General features: G+C 41.1%; 3 protein-coding genes across 3 annotated transcripts; 1 reads left to right on the forward strand and 2 right to left on the reverse strand.

The window, feature by feature from the left end:
• Positions 1-102: 102 nt before the first annotated feature.
• Positions 103-5908, reverse strand: LOC128722523 (PIH1 domain-containing protein 1). The gene is made up of 4 exons (XM_053816192.1): positions 5840-5908; positions 5678-5777; positions 395-1128; positions 103-289 (listed from the first exon to the last, which is right to left on the reverse strand). The coding sequence occupies exons 1-4, from the start codon at positions 5906-5908 to the stop codon at positions 110-112; spliced, it is 1083 nt and encodes a 360-aa protein (XP_053672167.1). The 3' UTR covers positions 103-109.
• A 366-nt stretch (positions 5909-6274) lies between these two features.
• On the forward strand, positions 6275-18724 carry LOC128722521 (multidrug resistance-associated protein 1). The gene is made up of 14 exons (XM_053816190.1): positions 6275-6319; positions 6603-6896; positions 6967-8124; positions 8204-8341; positions 9154-9300; positions 9713-9797; positions 9863-10688; positions 10768-10897; positions 10964-11171; positions 13598-13821; positions 17206-17423; positions 17486-18207; positions 18292-18458; positions 18533-18724. The coding sequence occupies exons 1-14, from the start codon at positions 6275-6277 to the stop codon at positions 18722-18724; spliced, it is 4554 nt and encodes a 1517-aa protein (XP_053672165.1).
• A 2191-nt stretch (positions 18725-20915) lies between these two features.
• LOC128725322 (COP9 signalosome complex subunit 4) lies at positions 20916-22401 on the reverse strand. Its single transcript, XM_053819054.1, has 4 exons — positions 22239-22401; positions 21906-22161; positions 21154-21830; positions 20916-21093 (listed from the first exon to the last, which is right to left on the reverse strand). Exons 1-4 carry the CDS (start codon positions 22399-22401, stop codon positions 20960-20962), a joined length of 1230 nt encoding a protein of 409 aa, XP_053675029.1. The 3' UTR covers positions 20916-20959.
• Between the last annotated feature and the right edge of the window lie 118 nt (positions 22402-22519).

Here is a 22519-nt window from a genome sequence, read left to right on the forward strand (position 1 = left end):
ACCGCAAACCAACACTGACTTGTATGAATCTTTGAAAGGAACTCCATCGGTTGAATATATCTTTCGGGAGGAGTTAATATTTTGAATCATAATATTTTCCATTTCTCCATTAAGCCGCCAATACTGGCATCGTCACTTGCAGGATTTTGGTTGATGTATCGAATTCGGCCTCAACTTGCGTCTCATCGATTCGATAGTCCACGAAGATATCCAACAGATAGCCTTTCTTACGCGCTTCCAGCAATATTCGATCTTCGCCAACGTTCAAGGTGATTTCGCTCGAAGAAACCTGTTAGGGAAAATAAACGGGCAAAGCCAATGTAAGTGCGACATTTCGTACAATGTATTGCACATTAGAACATGACAATCGATTGCACCTGTAGGCGCTACTTACACATTCTGGTAGATGGAACTCGCCGATCAATCGTTTTGCCCTTCCAGAGGGTGGTTCACGGAACAATTTGCTCTCAGGCTTCTTCGATGCAGCTTGCGATATCGCTAACTTCGTTGGATCAGGTACATAAGCCTCGCTACTATTGGCTGGTCCTGCAGAACGCGTGCTATTTGTTTCATTCTTTGCCGTTTTCAGTGACCCCGCGTCGATCTCTTCAATGAGCGGTTTCTTTCCCATTGCCCCAACCGGTCTTGGGTTGTTCAGCTCATGCAAGAGTGCACGATCTGCCTCCGTCGGATTTGGATAGCTTTCGAGCACCTGCTTCACGTCTCGATTCTGAATATTGTGCGGCATGAGCTTACCCATCACCTTTTTGTTCTTTAGTATGCGAAAGTTGCTCTCGTCCAGCGCGATGCTGTATTTATTTTCCACACCATCGAATAGCACGCTGATCAGAAATTCGCGCATTAAACCGCCCTCGGTATCGATCCTTTCGAAAAATGTTGAATTTATAGCGATATCGCACACCTGGCAGTTCTGGCTGGACTTGTCAAGAACATCGCGAGGCTGCATTATGCTCATCGGAACTCGGAACCCGTTCGGATCCCCATCATTCAGCAGCTGGATCAGCTCATCCTCGGTAATATCGCGAGGTGGTGGAATGCAGTCCGTTTGGCACAGGTTGATGAAAAACTTTTCCTTCGTTCCTTTTTTGAATGCTTTTATGCAAATGCCTTTAACACGAGAAAAACAATTGCGAATTACACGACCGTGACTGTCTGGGAAGTAATCGTTTATTCACTTAAAGCATGTAGAACCTTCGAGAAGAGCATGGGCTATCGATCAGTTTCAATCCGTTCCTCAAATTACTCTATATTAGAGAGTAACGATTGTCGCCACCTTCCGATGGGCAAGGTGCAGGTTAATAGAACCGGTAAAGATGGTATCTCGCTCCATCAAAAAAGACTAATCAATCATACAAGCAGGTGGTTTCCGTTCCGTACAACCGGTGAAAAGAAAACGAAACCCACAAATCGAAATGCCCACGCACATGAAACAACATTAAAAAAAATCAGAAATCTTCTGCAAACATACAGAAAACAATCGACGACAGAGTGACTGGGCAAAATTTTCCTCATCATCGTTCAGGCCACTCGCCGCGCTCTATGACGTTATCCTTCGCTTGCAACGATGACGTTATCGGCCATGCTCGAAATAAACGGTGGGAACGACACAAACCCGCGCGACCGGTTAACATGCAAGATAAGCGCGACCCAACCGAGTGAGAACACTTCCAACGATGAAGCCATAGTACACCGGGTGTCATCCATTCCTCTCCATGTAACATGAGCCCAGAGTCCACTATACTAATTCCCCACCACTGTTGAATCGTTGGAAACACAAAGAAAATGCTTCTCTTCTGACTAATGTACTGTCCTCGGCAGGCATGGGGCTTTTTGACCACGTTTTTCCATCCCAAAATATTACATTTCAACCATAATGATTCAAATTGGGCGCGAGAAAAGGGACACACATTGTTCCGCAAGGAGCCTAATTTTAGGGGGTGTTTTCAAGTGGGGAAAATCATTTGTTATGTATGAAGCGCCCGGCAGCATGGCATGGCATGTGTTAGTGCAACCGGCAAAGTACATAGTACACCAACAGTGGCCCCACCTCGGGTCGAGACGAACTCCCGGGGAAAAACGATCACAACCCGACTTGATCCAAACGCGTGGCTTCCATTCAGTCGATTGTGAGCAATCGCGCCAAACGGGCGCACGCGAACCCGTCCGCAGGAAGACAAAAAAAGAACTCCATCTGTGATCTCGGTTAGCACTGCCGCGTGGTCGGGAGGAAAGTTTGAGGACAGGCAAACCAAATAGGTTTATCACGCTCAGCTGTAAGTAGTACGCTCCCACGTCACACGGTGGTATATCAGCTACCTCGTAGTGCTAGCTTATCAGCAAATTGGTGAATCCAAGTATTGTCCTTGTCGTTAAACAATGCGTTCCCAGCTGCGATCTATTTAACAACCAGTAAACGAAATATCAATTCATAAAACAATTGGCTCAACGGTAATGTTTCTATGATTACAACCATCTCCATGTGCTTCATGTGCTTTTTAAGGGACTTAATATGCGTATTAAAATCAAGTCATGCCGTGCGAGTGCAAAGTGTATGCGCTGTGCTGTTGCCGCGTTACCCTAAAGTAACACGTGCGCGTGTCAATGAACCTGAGGCAAACTATGCCTCTCTACGTTCAACGGAACCGACAATGAGCCACCACGACCGTTCGAGGGTGGCGGTTGTCAACCGCCAATCTATGTTGTGTCCTCTTGTGTGATAGGGTGCATTATATTTAAGTCGAATAATTCCCATGAGTGGGAGCGATTTGGTTCAATGTGGCTCTTCTACGATGCCCTCCAATATGGGCATTGTGCAACATCGATCGCTGTTTATACTGACGAATCCCTGCTTTCTGTTAAGGACCGATCTAATTCCCTGCGGCTACCTAACAAATGCGGAACCAACCAACGTTATTGAGCAGCTAAACTAGCACAAGTTAACAGGCGGTCTCGCTGTCTTTTCGATTGACATACACAAACTGCCCTACAAGCAAGGCATGAATTATTAGTGACACGGCGGCCAACTAATCGAAATAGATTGCCCCACCAACCACCCCGAAAGAGTGATGCCAATCCTCTTCCCGTCGTTAATCGCCGATGCATGGTTGATTGAATCTGCAATATCTACTGTTAGCGTCGTCTTTCGACTTCAATCGTCCAGTTGTTCGGTTTGCGAAACAATTATCTCTAGATGACCACATCGTGAGATGCAAAGACTGATTGTAATTCGAACGCGGATATGCTGGCCTCTGGATGGACGACCTTTTCGCTTAGCATAGGACGAGAAAAAACGTGCCTTTTCTCTTGTGAGTTATTCTGGAAACTACATTTACGAAATGCCGAAAGATCAACTCGGACAACATTTAGTGTGTGAGCCAGAGAATCTTGCGCATGACTGGCGCAAGGTGAATTGGTTGAAACAAGAATAAAAAAGCGCGGCTGGAAGAAAAGCAAACAAAACTCAACTAAAAAACTCATCCGTCCAGCATCTTTTGGCTCGGATGGTACGAACCGTTTAAAGCACTCGCACACGTTTCTAATCCCGCTGGCATTGCTCATCGCAACGGCATCAAAAACAGGAAAAAACGGAGAGGGCACGAGTGGTGTGCCGGGAAAAAATGAAACTCTAAACGAATATTTGTCAATTGTTCGTTCATCGCATCATCCGGCATACCACAGGGTGGGATTTATCAGCAAAATATACTTGGCTGGAGCACTGGGCATTGGATACATATTCAACGAACCCAAACGCCCGCCTATGCGAACACTATTTGCGACACATAAAAGATAAACAGAGACCTGTCCGTGCTCGCTGTAACAAGTAAACGCGTGCAGGTTAGTGCAAGAGGTGGGGGAGTGATTTATTAAATTTACGTACGACGGATCATGAACAATGCACGGCCCAAATGAATTGCCCAGGGGCGAAATTTAATGTGCTAATGGGCGAACGTGTTCCGTCGCCCCAAAACCATGAACGCAGGTTGACTATTAGCCAGATGGGACGAGATGCTACGACAAGTGTGCATATATTTTTTTTATCCATCATGTTTTTCCAAGGACGCCCTTCTTCGTCTGCCGCACAAGTTGGCTCTTGTGTGTGTGGTCGGTACATCAAACGGGTGTTGCTGATCGCAGCTACGATCGATGCCCAAAAACTTGTTCTCATAAGCATAAGAAGATACGTTGTGCACGAAAAAGCCATGCGAAGCAACAGCTTCCATCTCCATGTCTCAAAACGTGAGGCAAGAGCAGGGTTGTGAGGAGGTGCGGTAAGATGACTGGCAGAAAATTAACTTGGCTTGCAAGCCCGTTAATTTGGGTTGTGAGAAACGACGATTGTGGGGAGATTTATTCCCCTGTATGTGTATTATTTTTGAACCGCATCACAACGATGCATGCTTAGATGGCAAATGCCAAGCTTCTTCCGGTTGGCAGTAGCAACGATCATTCAGATATCGTGCATCAGATACCGATGATTAAACGTCTACTGCCTGGTAATGGAAATGGTGGTAGTACATGGATGGCTTAAGCAGTTGCGATTTGCATCAACAAATAATAATAATAAAAAACACTCATCGATTTCAATGCTCTTTGCAATTGTGCCGCAGAATGGCGGTTGGACGTGTGCGATGAGATAAGAACATGGCAAGAATTATCAACCGATGAATGAGGCGTCATGTGCTAGCTTCCTTGTTACTCTGTTTTCAACTGTCGCACAATTGATGATAACAGCTGTATACCCTAACATAGGAAATGGACGGCCTGAAACAGTAGTCGCTGTTTCATTATTGCAATTTCACTATGCTATGTCCCTCGGATTAAAGTTAGTTCATAATATGATATTATTATTGTATAATCTATTGCATGAACGAGGTCCTTAAATCAAATACAATTAAATGGTCAAATGATTTTTTAGGATAAAACACGTTGCTTTGAGGAAGCATGAAATCAAAACCTTTACGTACATTAACAAAATTTGTGGCTCGATCTTAAATGACCTCCGGAATGGGTACACTCTATTGCAAACTAACTAGTACAAGGCACGCTTAGTTTTTGTTTGCCAAACAGATCTACAAATGGTCCATCTTGCTATCATATGCCTGTGTGCCACTTAGGAAGTGATTGTCTTCTTATTGTTCGTATCACAAAGATAAGTTATCTGTTGTCCGAAGCATCTGAAGATTGCTTTTCCTATTTTAGTTTGTTTTTTCAATGACAAATTTGGGTATGGTAGAATCGATTAACATATTTTATAACATCAATAAGGAGCCAACAGATAAATGAACATGCTTCAATATTGTTCGTTTAACAAATAATAACTTTGCATTACAACATTTTAAAATTCGATTGAGAATCGATAATCCTATAGTATAATCATAGCAATCATGTTTAAACATGCTCAAAAACTTGTTTGCGTGAACAGGTTTGTTTTTTTACTGTTACAAATGTAACAATTCTTTACATATAATGATTTCTCTTTTAAATAGCATTTTTTCATTTGCAACTTACTCTAATGGAAGATTTTAGCTTATAAGCGAGCACTAATGCAGATATAAATAAATTCCTTATATACTCCAGCAAAGCGGTAGCTTCTGAAGGTTGATTTTGGGAACATTTCGTTCGCTTATTTAACGACACTTATGGTCAACTAACTTACCCGGGGTCGGTTTTACAACTTTTGAACGTCCACTGCTAATATCATCGGCAAGTTCCGCAACCGGTGCCAGGAAGTTTTCCAGTTGTTCCTCAGCTTCATTCTGCCGAACACCAAGCATACCAAATCAATAATTGCTATGTCACGATGTACCGTTATGCTTACCTTCACTATTCGTAGACTCTTTTCAAGTCCAGATCCATCCAGAAGAATATTTTTTGAAGATCGGCTCATTTTTTGGGGATATTTACGGTAGGAAATCTTTTTGTTGCTTGACGCCAACAATTTTTGTTATTGAAATGGTTTAATGTGTAAACGCCAGAACTGACAATGACAATATCACCCGGTGAGAAAATTGACAGATGTCAGTGCACAATACCGGCTAAACAGGTCGGTTATTAACCCTCTTTTATAATTAAACTTAGTAAACTCTACTAATATCAGTGAACAACATAAGCATTCTATCTTAGGTTAAGCTTGCTGATAAAAAGTATTAAATGTTTGTAAATTTTCTTTATTACCAGAATTGTAAGCTGCACCGGTCTACTTGTTGAATAAGACGGCTGTCAAAAAGGCGCTCACTGAGTGCATAAAATAAAAATGGAGACTCATCCGATGGATGACTTCTGCGGGTCCAGATTTTGGGTAAGTTTAATAGGCGAAAACCTTATAAAAACGCAAAACGTGCTATACTATACGGTACATGATACATTCGTTCACACGATTGTGATTAAGTCAAGAGTGCAAATAATTTGTTCGTGTAATAAAATTCCATTAAGTTTTCTGGCGGTCACGGCACTCGCGATCGGATGAACAGCAGAAAGAGAAGAAAAGAAAAAAGATGAAAAGCTCCATAGCAGCGGCAATGAAACCGGTTTGTTTACATCATTGTCAACGGACCTTTTTTTTTATTTTCTTCCGGCAACAGGATTTAAATCTCACCTGGTATACGGATGATCCGGATCTTACGCCATGCTTCCAACATACCGTCCTGGTTTGGGCACCGTGTGCGTTTCTGTGGGTTTTCTCGCTCTTGGAACTATTCTACCTCAGGAAAAGTGCGAACAAAGATGTACCGTGGAGTTTTGTTAATGTATCCAAGCTGATCCTCATCGGCTCCTTGGCAGTACTCACCATCATAGATCTCGTAAAGGCAATCTCAACCGATGGAGTATCGGCACCGGTTTATTACTATACACCAGTTATAAAAATTGCAACTTTCGTAAGTAACAAACTAAATTCACAATTAGTGCTAAACGTGATCACTACCTTTACTCGTATTATGTTTACAGATATTCGCTGGTGTTCTGGTATACCTCAACAAGCACTACGGCATGCGAACGTCCGGACTGCTCTTTCTGTTTTGGTTCTTGTTGACTCTCTGCAGCATTCCGCGGATCCGCACTGAAATACGAGCTCACGAAGCACGCCTAGTGGAAGATACGTGGGCTGAATATCAGCTGATCAGCTTTATAACATTTTTCTCGTTGACGTGCCTCATGTTTCTGTTGAATTTTTTTATCGACAAACCACCGCGCCAATCGAAGTATAAAATCACCGATAAGGATTGCCCAGAGCTGTCTGCTAGCTTCCCTTCGCGCATCTTTTTTGCTTGGTTCGATCGATTGGCCTGGGTTGGATTCAGAAAACCGCTAGAGGTGGAAGATCTTTGGAAAATGAAACCAGAAGACTCTTCGAATGAAGTATCGCCGGCTTTTCTCCATCACTGGAACAAGACACTGGAAAAGACTTATCAATCGCGAGAAACCAGTAATGACGTCACGTTTAAGAAACTGGGTAACTCGGCTCGAGTTGATTTTCGAACCACAAAGAGCAAGAGTATTGCTTCGATTCTACCGGCACTGATCAAGACGTTCGGTGGTACTTTCCTTTTGGGATCGTTTCTTAAACTCGGTCAAGATTTACTTACGTTTGCTTCACCTCAAATTCTAAAGCTCATTATTGATTTCGTCAGCGGTGACGAACCGATGTGGAAAGGATTACTATATGCGATTACATTATTTGTCGTAGCCGGAACGCAGACACTTTTGCTGGGACAGTACTTTAATCGAATGTTTTTCGTCGGGCTCCGTATCCGTACAGCTTTGATCAGTGCAATTTATCGGAAAGCACTCATCATCTCTAATAGCGCGAGAAAAGGATCGACCGTAGGTGAAATTGTTAATTTGATGGCCGTGGATGCACAGCGCTTCATGGATCTAACAACCTACATCAACATGATCTGGAGTGCCCCACTGCAGATCGGACTTGCACTGTATTTCTTATGGCAAATTTTGGGTCCATCAGTGTTGGCCGGATTGGCTGTGATGATTATTCTCATTCCAGTGAACGGTGTTATTGCTAACATGATTAAGACTCTTCAGATCAAGCAAATGAAAAACAAGGATGAACGTGTAAAATTGATGAACGAGGTGCTCAGTGGAATTAAAGTATGCAGAAACCATATATCAGCAATATTATCGACATATCTTTTTAATTCGATCTCATATTTTACTATCTATGTTCTAGGTACTGAAATTGTATGCTTGGGAACCGAGCTTTGAACAACAAATTTTAAAAATTCGTGACAAGGAAGTAAAGGTGCTTAAATCGGCCGCATACCTTAACGCTGGAACATCGTTTATTTGGTCGTGCGCTCCGTTTTTGGTAAAGTATATTTGTTCTATTTAAATCCATTACAGTGATGCCAGTTATACACCACCAGTTGTGATTTTTGTTTAAAAAAAAGTCAAATTGAACTCGGCTTTTTAATTGATTCTTCCAAGGTTTCCATTATTTCCTTTGCGACTTATGTCCTTTCCGACGACTCGCATGTTCTGACACCGGTAAAAGCCTTCGTGTGTCTGACTTTGTTCGATATTCTGCGAATGCCTCTTGTGCTGCTACCTGTGCTTATCGTTTACGCAATACAGGTAACATCGCTACTGGCGTTTTCACCTTCGTTGTTCTGTGTGCCGTAGAATTTGCTCTGTGCTTTCATAGTCTGTTTCTAATGATGATAATGATTTTCTCAGACCATTGGAGTCAACGCGATACAAGTAACCATTTAGTTTAATGTACCTTTTCCGAATTAAACCTTCGAACTGGCTACTGATCTTTTCTCACAATCATAACCCTGGCAAAGCCCATCGCAGGCAAATTACGGTTTAATTCACGATTCCGCACACGGCTGGTTGTGTGTCGCATCAATTTTTTCATTCCACCTCGACAGTTTTATTAACGTCAAATTATTATTTCTTCTGTTCTCTTTCTTTATTTCGTTTGTTTTTTTTATTTATCTCTTTTCATGCATATAATAACATATATTCGTCGCACGAACGCCGTATGACGAACATGACTATATTTTATAATCAAAACTTCCGACTTTTTGTGGGTCCACCGAAAACACTATCCAACCAATTTCATACTCTTTCACGAATGAAACGTTATATTCACCAATAACCGTCACGTCTCACCAGGTGTCGTTGGTCACTTTTGCCACCTACGTGCTGGTGGATGAGAATAACGTACTGAATGCAAGCACTGCTTTCGTTTCACTATCGCTTTTCAACATTCTACGATTTCCTCTGTCAATGTTACCCATGCTCATCTCTAATATGGTGCAAGTAAGTAATACATTTTAATGTTAAGTATGTGCATGTTATAGATAACAGATTGAGGAAGAATGCCAACAAAGCTTTTGCAGTAACAGGAAAACCAATGTTCTATTTTGTGTTACTAACTTATCATTTTCAATTTTCACAATTTTTCAAAAAGAACATCATTTTGAATTTGTAGTTAGATATTTGTTTCACATGCATGCTGATTTATGTTTTACGTTTACTAATTCATATTTTATTACGAATATCGTCTTTGATATAAATGCTCACATGTTTATTGAATAAATGTTGTGTATTTATATTTTTGCACGTTAATAAAATAAAGATGGATTTAATATTCGTAATAAATATGAAATGATAAGCTTTTGTAAGATAACAATGATTCACCACACCCGTTTTTCGTTTCTGCTTCGAACAGACTAGTGTTTCTGTGAAACGTATTAACACTTTCCTGAATCAGGAAGAGCTTGACCCTGACAATGTACAACACGATGAAAAAGAATGTAAGTATTAATGGGAAAATTCAATTAAAAAACGTTAAAACTAAATCAACGCATCGTTTTTTTAGCTTCTCCCTTGTTGGTGGAGAATGGAGTATTTTCTTGGGGGGGTGAAGAAACAACTCTAAAGAACATCAACATTAGAGTAGAGAAAAATCAAATAGTGGCCGTAGTTGGCACGGTCGGTTCTGGTAAAAGCTCTCTGCTATCAGCATTCCTCGGTGAAATGGATAAAATATCAGGACGCGTGAATACACTCGGCCGCATCGCATATGTTAGTCAGCAAGCATGGATTCAAAACGCAACCCTGAAGGACAACATCCTTTTCGGAAAGCCGATGGATCAGAGACGGTACAATCGCGTGATAGAAGCTTGTGCATTGAAACCAGACATCGAAATGTTACCCGGTGGTGATTTGACGGAGATTGGCGAAAAGGGTATTAATCTGTCCGGCGGTCAGAAGCAGCGGGTGTCACTAGCGCGGGCCGTTTATAATGATGCCGACGTGTACTTCTTGGACGATCCGCTGAGCGCGGTTGATTCGCACGTAGGTAAGCACATCTTTGAGCAGGTTATCGGTTCTACCGGTCTGCTGGCGAAGAAGACCCGAGTACTGGTGACGCACGGCATCACTTATCTGCCCAACACGGACAAGATCTACGTACTGCGTGAAGGCGAAGTCTCGGAAAGCGGTACCTACCAAGAGTTGATGGATAAGAAAGGGTCGTTCGCGGAGTTCCTCATTCAGCACCTGCAGGAGGTGAACGAAGAGGAGGAGGATTTGGATGAGATAAAGCAGCAGCTAGAAAACAGTGCTGGAGGAGAGGAACTACTAAATCAGTTGAAGCGCACCAACAGCAAACGATCACGCAATGAAAGTACTTCGGAAACGGGGTAAGAACATAACATGAATCACATAACATAGAGGAATTATTATCCATCTGTAAATATTTGTTTTTTTATCCGTTTTTAGCTCGGTGAAAGATTTCACACGTCAAAATTCTTCAGATAGTAACTCCAGCTTACGCCGCAGAACTTCTGAAAAGACTCCGGAAGCACCAAAAACGAAGTTGATCGAACAGGAAAAATCTGAAACTGGCAGTGTAATTACCCCTATACAAATACATACTCCAAAAAGGTATTGAAAATGCTTACATTTTCGTTTTTAGGTCAAATGGGACGTATACAAGCATTACCTCAAGAGTATCGGTTTAACTCTGTCAGTAGCGACTGTAATTTTAAATATGATTTTCCAAGGATTCTCTATTGGCTCAAACCTTTGGTTATCACGCTGGTCCACTGATGAATCAGCTGAGAATGATACTAGTGTTCGAGATATGTATCTTGGTGTTTACGGTGCCTTTGGAGCTGGTCAAGGTATGAAAGATCAATGGCAAATAATCTTATTGATTACAGTTCTAGCATCCGAGGCTCCTCCTGTTCACACATATACACACAAATTCATTTTTTTACAATAGAATGGAGCAAAAGGTTCCACATTGTCGATACGGTAGCACCATTTGAAATTATGTTATTGATTCAAGTCCCATAATGGTTGGACGACTCTCTGAATCATTGCATTCAATATTACGTTCATTTTTGCAAATTGAAAAATGCACGGATAAAATGTATAGATGATACACATTAGGCATGATTTCTATCCTATTAATTTTCTACTATTTCTGCGCTTTACTTTCTTTTATCAGCATTTTAACACATAGTTCCATTGAATAGCACACTAATTATTAGTAATGCTTTGTAGACATTAATACTAACATTAATCCATTCAATAACTCTCACAACATGCACACGCATACTGTATAGTTTTGTTTCCCAGTTACTTTTCCATTATGTTTTTTTTATTTCTGTACTTTCCGTATTCTTTATCCTTCTAATACGTTAACTAATTTCTCCTTATACTAATTCGCTCTTCAGTGCTGGCAAACTTTATCGCTTCCCTAACATTCGCACTTGGCGCACTGTACGCTGCCAAGACGATGCACGAATTGCTGCTGCGATACGTGCTTCATTGGCCGATGTCCCTGTATGACACCACTCCATTAGGCCGCGTACTAAATCGGTTCTCCAAAGACGTCGACACGGTGGATAATACGTTACCGCAGCTGATTCGATCATTTCTTGCACAGTTCTTTGCGGTAATAACATTTATTGATAATGGTTTTAAAGATAGCAGAAAATGTGCTTACATTTAAGGACGCTTAATCGATTGTACATTCAATGTTCTAGTCATTTGTTTTCTACAATGAGTATATTCAATTGAACAACTTTCTTCAAACCTTAAAACAGCAACGAGCATCGCGATTTTCTTCAAGTCTCTTTCATATGTGGTTCAAACTTTGTCAACTCTAGCTCTAGAACATGTAAAGATTTCTAGCACTGCACAAAATTATCAAAATCCTCTTATAACATCCTCCCAGTATTTAGACGTAACACTGCTATTGGTAGTATTGTAATCCGTTTTCTTAAATCCATCTTACTTTTTTCTTGTACATATACAAATCCTTCCATTCTTAATTATAATTATGTTCTGAATACTTTCCTGGGTTTCTTTACCAAGCCAAGCCTAAGAATAATTTCCCGAATTATCACTTCAACTAATACCAGTCTGCAATGCTGTTGAGCACCATTGCATATTTTTCACAAATATTCACATTTTAAGCCTTACTAGTTTGATTTTGATGCATTGATTTTTTTTCCGTCTATGGTGCATTTTGCACCACTCCCAACACGCGTCTCCAGTTCTGGCCAGTTTTGCATCTTCACTATCGTTTGCGTTGGGAGCGTTGGCCGCCGCCAGGGAGATGCACGTGCTACTGTTGAAATACGTCATGCATTGGCCAATGGAGTTGTTCGACACGACTCCGCTCGGAAGAGTGCTGAATCGTTTCTCGAAGGATGTTGACGTGCTCGACAACACGCTACCGCAGGTTCTGCGATCCTGCCTCATGATGTTGTTTGTGGTAAATTATGAAACAAATTTGCAACGATTTTCTAAATTATACTGCAATTCAGTTATTTAACATTTAAATTTTAATTGATGCACTTGAAAATGAAAAAATGCATGTAGCTTAGTTTATTCTATGCTAAAAGGTGCATTTTCCCAAGTAACAATTACACGCGGTTAAGATATGAAGTATCCCTTTTGCGCTTTTACTATAAAGGCTTATGATATGGATTTGTTATATGATAGCTCACGTTCGTTGAGATTTCGCAAAAATATTCTTCGACATTATGCGTCCGTCGTCAATCTTCTACTAGAGATATTTTTAAAGGAATGTAGTTTAAGTAATGTGTTCGCCAATGCGCTGTCTTGTAGTTATGCATCAAGCTTTTATATTGTGCATGCCACCGTGAAACTTGTATTTAACTGCTTCTGTCTTCTGCTAAATCTAACAGTATTATTGTCTGATTGTGTATCATGTGTTTAAAGTACGTTTGCAACATGCGAAGTGCTATGGTACAAGTTTTTCTACAAACTCATTTGGAAATTACAATTTAAAAAGTATTTATTAAATTTTACCGTTGTTATACGTAAAGTTAAACGCAACTGAAGTTGTTTTCCCACAGTTTAAGCAATACAACGATTGTGTTCCAGTCTACTGTTTCCGTGTTGTGTGTGGTGTAGGTCTCCCTCAAAATTGCAGTGTTTTACTATTGTATTTCGCTAATATATCCTTCATATTTTTTGCTATGTGTGTGTATATGTTTGTGTTGCCTCAAAAATAAACGACTGATTCGTGCATGCATTTCCGCGCCTCACATGCAACGTGTGCCAATATCAGTGTTGAGCACCTTCCTGTCGACACTGTTCCTTTACATTGGCGCATTGGAAGCATCCAAGACACTGCACAGAACATTGTTGCGGAGTGTGGTGGGGGCACCGTTAACGTCCTTTTTCGACATCACGCCAATCGGCCGAATTCTGAATCGGTTCAGCAAGGATATCGACACGACGGATTCCGATCTGCCGGCAACGCTGCGCGCCTGGAGTGCCTGTTTTTTCGGGGTATCGTTTTCGTTCCAGTCTCGGACATGTTTACTTTTTTTGCCACGTAATTTTTTTCGTGTTTCGTTTTTCGTTGCTCTTCGTCGTAGCTCACATCACACTAATCAACGAATGCGTAAAAAGTACATCCCTTCTTTTAAACTAAGCGGGGCTGGTAGCTTTTCTTTGTGTACCTAATATTATATAGAATAACACATACACAATTTAAATTACACTTACACTCTCACATACAGTTAGGATAAAAATCTCATGACTGATGTGTGGTTTTCCCTGAAATTCTAGTAGTTGAATCATAGCGAATGAGTCGTGTTTCCGAATCACGCCACTGTATACTTCTACGTAATCGCTAGCGCTCTCGAATACTTAAAAATCCTTCATAAAAAATCAGCTTCCCTATTCCTACCATCGGCATGCTCATCGAGATTGCTCTATTATCTATTTTCCTTTCTCTGCTACACTCGTACAGTACTTTGCTTGTACCTTAGCGTCCTAACCCTTGTGATGGGGTCGATCCAAGCGACGCTTATCCTTCATCAACGGCTGTTAACGGGCATCCTGCGGAGCGATATGATGTTTTTTGATACTACACCACGGGGCCGCATCATCGCACGGTTCTCCAACGATATCAATACTCTCGACTTCAGCCTACCGATGAACATTAAAAACTTTATTCCGACGGTGCTTAGGGTATGTGTCGCATCACGGTTTGGCTCCCCTGTCGTTTGTAGGTTCCTCATTCGGTGGAACGATTTCGATTTTAATTTTGTGCTATGGTTTTGTTGAGTTTCCTAATCTACTCATAGTTTTCGCATTCTCCAGCTTCAAAGAAGCTTTTCTTATCTACACAATTGTCGTACTAATTTATTTTGCCTCGTTTTGTTTGAAAGTAGAAGAATATTATGATATAAATCAATCATCCTTGTTAAGTAAAATGCATCATCATTTGTTCTTTGGTTCGAATGGAATGCCTGATAAAAAGCATGGACTTCCTTGAAAATTATCTTCATTTCTAGTTTTCCTTGCCAGTTATTGGTTATTACCGTATTAGTATTTTTCGTTTTTCATATGGTCACCTAAGGAATAACGAGAAAATATATGATATTGTCTTGTCACAAAATATTTAATTTGTAAATTCAATCGTTTGGGAACAAAACAGTGCAGAAACAATTCTACAATACACGTTCATAATTGTAAATATGTAAACCAGCATACATTCTCTCATGCCATCTGGACTAGAACGAACCTCGGGTCGTGATCGCATTGAACACAGAAGCATTGGTGCGGTGTTCAGTTCAGAGGATATCAGTGTGAAATACATTATCCTTGCAGGTCTGGCCCGCGTTGCCTTTGACATAACGCTTTTTCTTGGTTGCTGGGCTGCAGCTGTACGGGTCCACAAGCTGCTCTTAGAAAACGTTCTGCATTTGCCGATGGATTTTTTTGATACGACTCCTGTTGGTCGTATACTGCAGCGCTTCTCGAAAGATGTGGACGTGCTGGATGTGAAATTACCTGGGTTACTACTCGATTGGATCATTTGCGGTATTGAGGTAAAGCGACAATAATTTATTGAGGAGCAAAACCGATGAAAAAGACAAAATTACATTCACCATATACTGTTTCAGAAATTTTTTTGTATGAGGAAGGCAAACTTTATTGGGTGAAAGAGATCCTTTTCAGTCTAAAGAATCTGCAGCTGCCCATGATTTGTTCTTTGCAGTTTCGGTGGTAGAATTTGTCGGGTATTTTCTATACGTCTGCCCTAAATCTTATCCTTAAATCTGTCTAGCCGTCATAACTTATAATGTACTTCACCTTATCCATTTTGGTTTGTGTTTCTAGCAATTTTATCATTCTATTGTGACCTGGCACCCCAGCTTGGCACGTGGCGTGCCGCAAGGTATCTGCACACGACCCTGCTGCAGGCCGTGCTACGGTTGCCACTCGCCTTTTTCGACATTACACCCATCGGGCGTGTCCTGGGTCGATTCTCAAAAGATGTCGATGTTCTGGATAATACGCTCTCCGATAATGTCGATGCGTTAATCTATTGCTTTTTTGAGGTAACCTGGTAGCCCTCTTCGTCCTCCACTGTTGCTTATGTCTTTGCTTGAATGTGGACAGTTTTGTGCATATTTGAAATTGTTGCGTTTTCCATGACGCATGTTAGAATATACATTCTGCTCTCATCTGCTCCGCCATTCATTCCATGTTATTCGTTCTGGTTTATGTTTCTAGCCATATTGTCATTCTTTTGCGACTTGTCACCCCAGCTCGGCACGTGGCGTGCCGCAAGGCAACTGCATTCGACGCTGCTGCAGGCCGTGCTGCGGTTACCGCTCGCATTTTTCGACATCACACCTTCCGGGCGCATTCTGGGTCGGTTCTCAAAGGATGTCGATATTCTGGATAACACGCTCCCCATTACTGTCAGTGAGCTAAACTATTGCTTCTTTGAGGTAACGTGGCAGCTCTCTTCCTGCTCTTTCGCTTCTTTAATTATTTTCATTAATTTGTTACTATACCATGGAACCATGTGATACATTATTTTTCCTTGTAATACCGTTTGGGCTGTTGATTTACGTTCACTCATTACCTTGATCGTTTTTCCTTAATTTGTAAATCTTTAACAACTTTGAACGATTGTTTTGTTATTAAATTTAAATATACAAAAGCTATTTGAACTCTCTCCGACCTTTCGATTTAATTTTTAAACGAAGGGCATTTCGTTTTAAACGCTTTAGTAATACATTTCTAATGTGTCGTGTGTTGTTATTGTACATAGTAAAATCCAATGTTAAATAATTAATTGCAAATACATTATGTGTACCGTAATCTAAATATGCTTATTATAAAAGAAATTTGAACGGGCTACATGTTTGTCTTTTTCATACACGTCGGCGCTTATCATTGTTTATTCCAGCAGAGTCGGAAGCAACGGGCTACATTGATTGTCACAAGCAACAATTAGTTCATCATGTATAGTATATATGCTATTGCTTCACATGTTGTTTAAGCATTGCTTTTTTTCAGATGCTATTCAGCACATATTGTTTGTTATTTAATTTTCCTGTTGTCCTTTAACTACACCGCAAAACGTTATAAGCGAAGAATATTTTTGTCCAAGCCATGGCTATCCATATCTGCGAATGGGTTTGCTTCAGTATGCTAGCCGGTAGTAAATGATATGCTATGGTCAAGATTTAACTCTAAAAATGGAATGTAGTTTCGAAAAAGCGAACATAACCCTAGTTGTAGTAGTTCAGTAGTAGTTTTGTAGTTGAAACAACGTGGATTTCACATAGTGTACGATATTAACCTTCACATAACATTCTTTTCTTATGCATTTGTCTGGTCATCGAATTTGGATTGTTGAAATAAAAGGTTGTCGCAACACTGGTAGTGATCTGTATTTCGACGCCGATATTCGCCGCGGTGATCGTACCGATTGGCATTTTGTATTACGGTGTGCAGCGCTTCTACGTAGCCACTTCACGTCAGTTAAAACGTTTGGAGTCGGTATCACGTTCACCGATCTATTCCCACTTTGGTGAAACTATCCAAGGAGTACAAACAATCCGAGCCTACAGTGTGCAAGATAGGTAAGTCAGTCGTGTGTTCTGCAAATTCACAAATTATACGGAATCTTTTTTGTTTGGTTTAGATTCATCACGGAATCGGACGAACGGGTGGACGCAAATCAACTGTGCTACTGCCCGAGCATTATCGCCAACCGATGGCTCGCAGTGCGGCTAGAAATGGTCGGCAACTTGATCATTCTGTTCGCAGCTCTATTTGCCGTGCTTGGCCGCGAAACGATGAACGCTGGGTTGGTCGGTTTGTCCGTTTCGTATGCGCTTCAGATCACACAAACGCTGAACTGGCTCGTCCGCATGACGTCTGACGTCGAAACCAACATCGTAGCGGTGGAACGTATCAAGGAATACGGTGAAACGAAGCAGGAAGCTGCCTGGGAGGTTCCGAACAGCACGCTTCCCCGGGACTGGCCCGAACAAGGTCAGGTTGAGTTCCGCGATTTTCAAGTACGCTACCGTGAAGGGTTAGAGCTAGTGCTTCGAGGCATCTCGTTCACGGTGAAAGGCGGTGAGAAGGTCGGCATCGTTGGTCGCACAGGAGCAGGGAAATCAAGTCTCACGCTAGCGCTGTTTCGCATTATCGAGTCTGCCGGGGGATCGATCGTTATTGATGGACAGGACATTTCCCAGCTCGGTTTACACGCGCTCAGATCCCGACTGACGATCATTCCCCAGGATCCTGTCCTATTCTCCGGCACGCTTCGTATTAATCTAGACCCGTTCGATACGCACTCTGACGAAGAAATCTGGAAAGCGCTGGAGCATGCTCATTTGAAATCGTTTGTGAAGGGTACGTTCAAAAAAGCTCCACTACTATGGTAACTTTAGGCAAAAACACACTAAATGGATTTGCGTTTCTGCTTGTTATTCGCAGGATTGACGGCGGGAATCAATCACGAAGTTACCGAAGGAGGAGAGAATTTGTCCGTTGGACAAAGGCAGTTGATATGTTTGGCCCGTGCGCTGTTGCGAAAGACCAAGGTGCTCATTCTAGACGAAGCAACTGCGGCAGTTGATTTAGAAACGGACGACCTAATCCAGGTAAAAATGTCTGTTGGAAGAAAAAACATGAAAAGTGCCTAACATCGTTTACGCATTCATTTGTCTCTAACTAGCGTACCATTCGTACGGAGTTCAAGGATTGCACCGTACTGACAATCGCTCACCGTCTCAACACGATCATGGACTCGGATAAGGTGATCGTGCTCGATAAGGGCCAGATCGTGGAATTTGCAGCACCGGCCGAATTATTGCAGCAGAAGAACTCTTCCTTCTACAGTATGGCTAAGGATGCCGGGTTGGTGTAAGGATCGCTAATGCTTATATGTTCTCATGAACACATATATGAGATTTTTTTTCGTTGCTCACACATCGAGAGTGTGTTTGTGGTTTATTATTTTAATTTGTTCATTTGCATTTTTTCGTTTTCAATCGTGAGAGCGTTCTCCTAACTATCTATTTCATTCTTCTTCAGCATCGTAATGCGTTTGCTTTACGATACGCATTGATTTTTTTATGTTTTATGTTTTTTCGTAGAGTTTGAGTTACTAAATTTGTAATGCAGCATGTTTTACTATCGATCTTCTTATTGTTCGATATAAAAATTAACTATCAGATTCTCTTTTGATTATAAGATTTGCTTGATTTGATTTTGGTCTTTTTTGGCAGTTTGTTTTATGAAACCATACATTCTATACTACGAATTACTTAATGAAACGATAAACAAGTTGGGATATTACTTAATGTTGCATGTTTCGCATTTACTTAATATATTGGCGTAAACGGATTTACTTATTTACATCCTAGATGCGACGCGCGGCTACTTACGTATCAATAGGTTTCCTTACCAGTTAATAAGTATTTCTGTATTATATTAACCAGAAAAAAAAAACTAAAATAATAAGCAATAGAATCATACTCATGTACTTACCAAGACGGGTTACTGAAACGCACCAGTATTTCACACGTAAACGATAAAACCAACCTGCTCAATAGTATCACACACATCACACCGAATAGGCGACGAGTAGGAAAAATCGCTAAAATAAAATTGATTTAAAAATGTTCCTGTGGGTACATGTGTTCAAATGCTGTGCAGATTTCACTACTCTCAACTTAGATGCAATTTTAAGGCTAAAAGTCTTTTATGGTTTAAGACTCAGATTTAACAGTTAGAAGATCCTGAAGACCGCCTATCTTAACCTGATTACCGAGAGCCTATTTACCAGTAGAAGCAGAAGAGCCTATTAAGTTTAACAAGATGCATTGAAAAGAAATGATAGGCCCGACGAAAATCCTTCACATACATTACACTCGACACGAGCAATGAGAAATGCTGTCTCATAAAAGGGTACAAATGTTTCGCCAACTTAATATTCATAAATATAACAATAGATTTGCCAGCTTTACTGAAAGCTGAACGTGATAAAGTTACAGGAAAGTAGCTTGCAATTCATATTTAGTTTCCGAAGAAATATTCTTGTTCAAGCATATTTTCATTTTATCTTGCCGATTAGTTACTGACCCTAATTCTTTCTGCCGTCGTATGTTAACTCGTGTACGTTTGATGTCTATGAAGCCGTTTCATTATTTGAAAGCAAGCGTAATGCGCGAAAGTGCCTTTATGTATAGATGTGGTACGAATAGAAAACTAAATTAAAACTGCTATGAAACATGCAGAAACGTTGATAAGCGCTTTCAGATCGTATCATGCAGTTGAAGATTAATTTCGATATGTGTTCCAATACTAACAATACATCATTTTACACTCTTTATCAAAGATAGCGGTTCTCTCCCATCGGTGGGGACGTTATATAGGTGAAATAAAGAATCTTACATTGTTATATAAAATAAATTCGGGTTATTGTATACTTGAAATTCCTCGTGGCATTGAATGTGGGTTCATCATGCTCTAATCGTTTTAACATTGGAAGAACAACCTATTAGAACATCTAAGTGATTATTCGGTAAGTATTTTTTACTTTTTTAATATCTAAAGTTGTCTATATATTTGTAATTCCGTTAGTATCATAAAGGGCAACTACCTATTGTAAGTAAGTCATACAAATAATCTTTATGCTATTTATCGTCAATCAATCAACAACCCAAAAAATTAGCCTTGAGTGTTAATTATTTTTTCCCCTCATTTCAGGAAGTTTCATTAACAACCATTGTCCCTGATATCTCCTTAAACCGAACGCTGATTGAAAGACTGCTAACAATCGTTTTGCGAATTATTTCATCTAGTTGATAGTTTTCTAAGGATTTTTGTTATAAATTCACGGTTTCTCTAGAAGCCAAAAATGTTATTTATTTTGTCACATAATCCTAAGACGGTTGAACCGATCGAAATTAAATAAAAAATGTAAAGTCAATCTATTTCAATGTTTCATTTTTTTAGCTTTGTAAGAAATAAAAATGAATTTATTATCTGAACGTAATTTTCCAATTTCACATTTATTAATCACAAATTGAAGTTTTCACTCTTCTCAAGTTTACATACATCATTTTTGCTGATAGTATTAGATCTGGCACTGCCTCATTCATGTGCACATTTCCTCCTCCATTATTTTAGCCATCCATTCTGGTTCCGCCGCACCAATCTTCTCGATCAAACCATTTACCTGGTAGCATAGGCCCTGAATCTGTTTATCCCACTGTGGAAGCACTTCTCGAGCTAGAAAAAAAATACATACGTATATTATAGGTCGTTTTAAGCAATTTTGTTGGTCCTCACTTTCAAAGTGCACCACGCCATCGATCTGATCGATATATCCGTTCATTCGACCTTCAGTGATCATTTGGCTAGCGATGCGCTCGGCTTTCGGCGGTGGAATCTCAAGCAGCGCGCCCAACTCTTCGAATGTGATGTTATTGTATAACTTGCTGGCCGATAGCAGATTGTGTTCGAAAACGGCTCGATCCAGGATAGATGAACCGTCCAGCGTACTCGCCTTCTGGTGTAGCTGCAACAGCGCTTCAAACTCCTGCAATTCCGAACGCCGAATGATGCGATCGAGGTACATTTTTTCCAAGATGGAATAGGCCGGCAGGTGCTGGCAACGCTCGTCCTTAAATAGTGTAGCCAACATTCGCGACCGCTGCTGGCCAGCCGACGCGAGCACGGTGCAGATGAGCGCCTTCTTCAGCGCCGTCATCCGTTCACCCTCGTCGACAATGGTGCGGTACGACAGTTCGTTATAGCGTTGTGCCGCCTCGATGAACTTGCGGCGGTAATCGAGTACGCGAGCATAACATACCTTGTACAGGATTTGCAACTTCTCATCCTTGGTGTCGGCCTGCAGGATCGAGGCACGATTAATAAACGCTTCCGCCTGCACCGGGTCCTCGTCTTCCAGATACAGTCGAGCTATTTTAAGGTACGTTTCCAGCTTGTAGTCCAGTGAATAGGGTCTGTGGAAGTTCAACAAAACGTAATATGAGACTTCATAGCATGCCGTGCTTTCGAAGTTTTGCTCGATTTTTTACTTTTGACCAGTTTCTAGCGGGATACCACCGAGCACATTGGCGGCTTCCTTCCAGTTTTGATTGCGCTCATAGATCTGTGCCAAATGTTGCCGAATACTGGCAACTTGCTCCTCGAACGAGATCACCCTCGGCTGTACCTTGTCCAGTGTGAAGTGCGCCACGGATTTGGATATTTCATCGGGCAGCTTGGTAAGGTGGTTACTTACATCCGATAGCAGCTGACGCGAGATTACCAGGCTGACATGTTCGTTCAGAACTGTAGATCAAGGGACACAACAGGTAACATATCATTGACCAAAACGGATTTAAGAGTAAACCGATTGCGTATCTTACTAGCTTCGATGAAAAGTTTCAGTGTATCGATCAGATCGTTGCCGGTGTTAAGTAGGATCTGGTCCAGCAGCGAGCGATACTTGTCTGCCTGTTCCTTGTGAATGCCGGACGAATTGGTCAGGGCCACAAGTTGGGTCCTTAGGTTGTTCACCGGTATGGCCATTATTGCGGTCGTCAATATGCGCTACACAATTTCGTTGCGTGCCGTGCAAGAGAACTGCCTTTTATGTTTGTTTACTTCACAATAAGCAGCGCAACTGTCAAAATTCCCCCTTCGGGAA

The sequence above is a fragment of the Anopheles nili genome, chromosome 3, assembly GCF_943737925.1.
Source record: "Anopheles nili chromosome 3, idAnoNiliSN_F5_01, whole genome shotgun sequence".
NCBI classification, from domain to species: Eukaryota; Metazoa; Arthropoda; class Insecta; order Diptera; family Culicidae; genus Anopheles; species Anopheles nili.

What these genes read in the sequence shown, in the direction of transcription:
- LOC128725322 (XM_053819054.1), bottom strand. Translation starts at nt 22,401, where the DNA reads ATGGCCATACCGGTGAACAACCTAAGGACCCAACTTGTGGCCCTGACC. An exon ending in GAAACTTTTCATCGAAGCTA is followed by an intron (nt 22,162 to 22,238) that starts GTAAGATACGCA and finishes CTTGATCTACAG; the next exon opens with TTCTGAACGAACATGTCAGC. An exon ending in CCGCTAGAAACTGGTCAAAA is followed by an intron (nt 21,831 to 21,905) that starts GTAAAAAATCGA and finishes GAACTTCCACAG; the next exon opens with ACCCTATTCACTGGACTACA.
- LOC128722521 (XM_053816190.1), top strand. Translation starts at nt 6,275, where the DNA reads ATGGAGACTCATCCGATGGATGACTTCTGCGGGTCCAGATTTTGG. An exon ending in TCATCTCTAATATGGTGCAA is followed by an intron (nt 9,301 to 9,712) that starts GTAAGTAATACA and finishes TGCTTCGAACAG; the next exon opens with ACTAGTGTTTCTGTGAAACG. An exon ending in TTTGAAATCGTTTGTGAAGG is followed by an intron (nt 18,208 to 18,291) that starts GTACGTTCAAAA and finishes TGTTATTCGCAG; the next exon opens with GATTGACGGCGGGAATCAAT.
- LOC128722523 (XM_053816192.1), bottom strand. Translation starts at nt 5,908, where the DNA reads ATGAGCCGATCTTCAAAAAATATTCTTCTGGATGGATCTGGACTTGAA. An exon ending in AGTTGTAAAACCGACCCCGG is followed by an intron (nt 1,129 to 5,677) that starts GTAAGTTAGTTG and finishes CTCGTGTTAAAG; the next exon opens with GCATTTGCATAAAAGCATTC. An exon ending in AGTTCCATCTACCAGAATGT is followed by an intron (nt 290 to 394) that starts GTAAGTAGCGCC and finishes TTTCCCTAACAG; the next exon opens with GTTTCTTCGAGCGAAATCAC.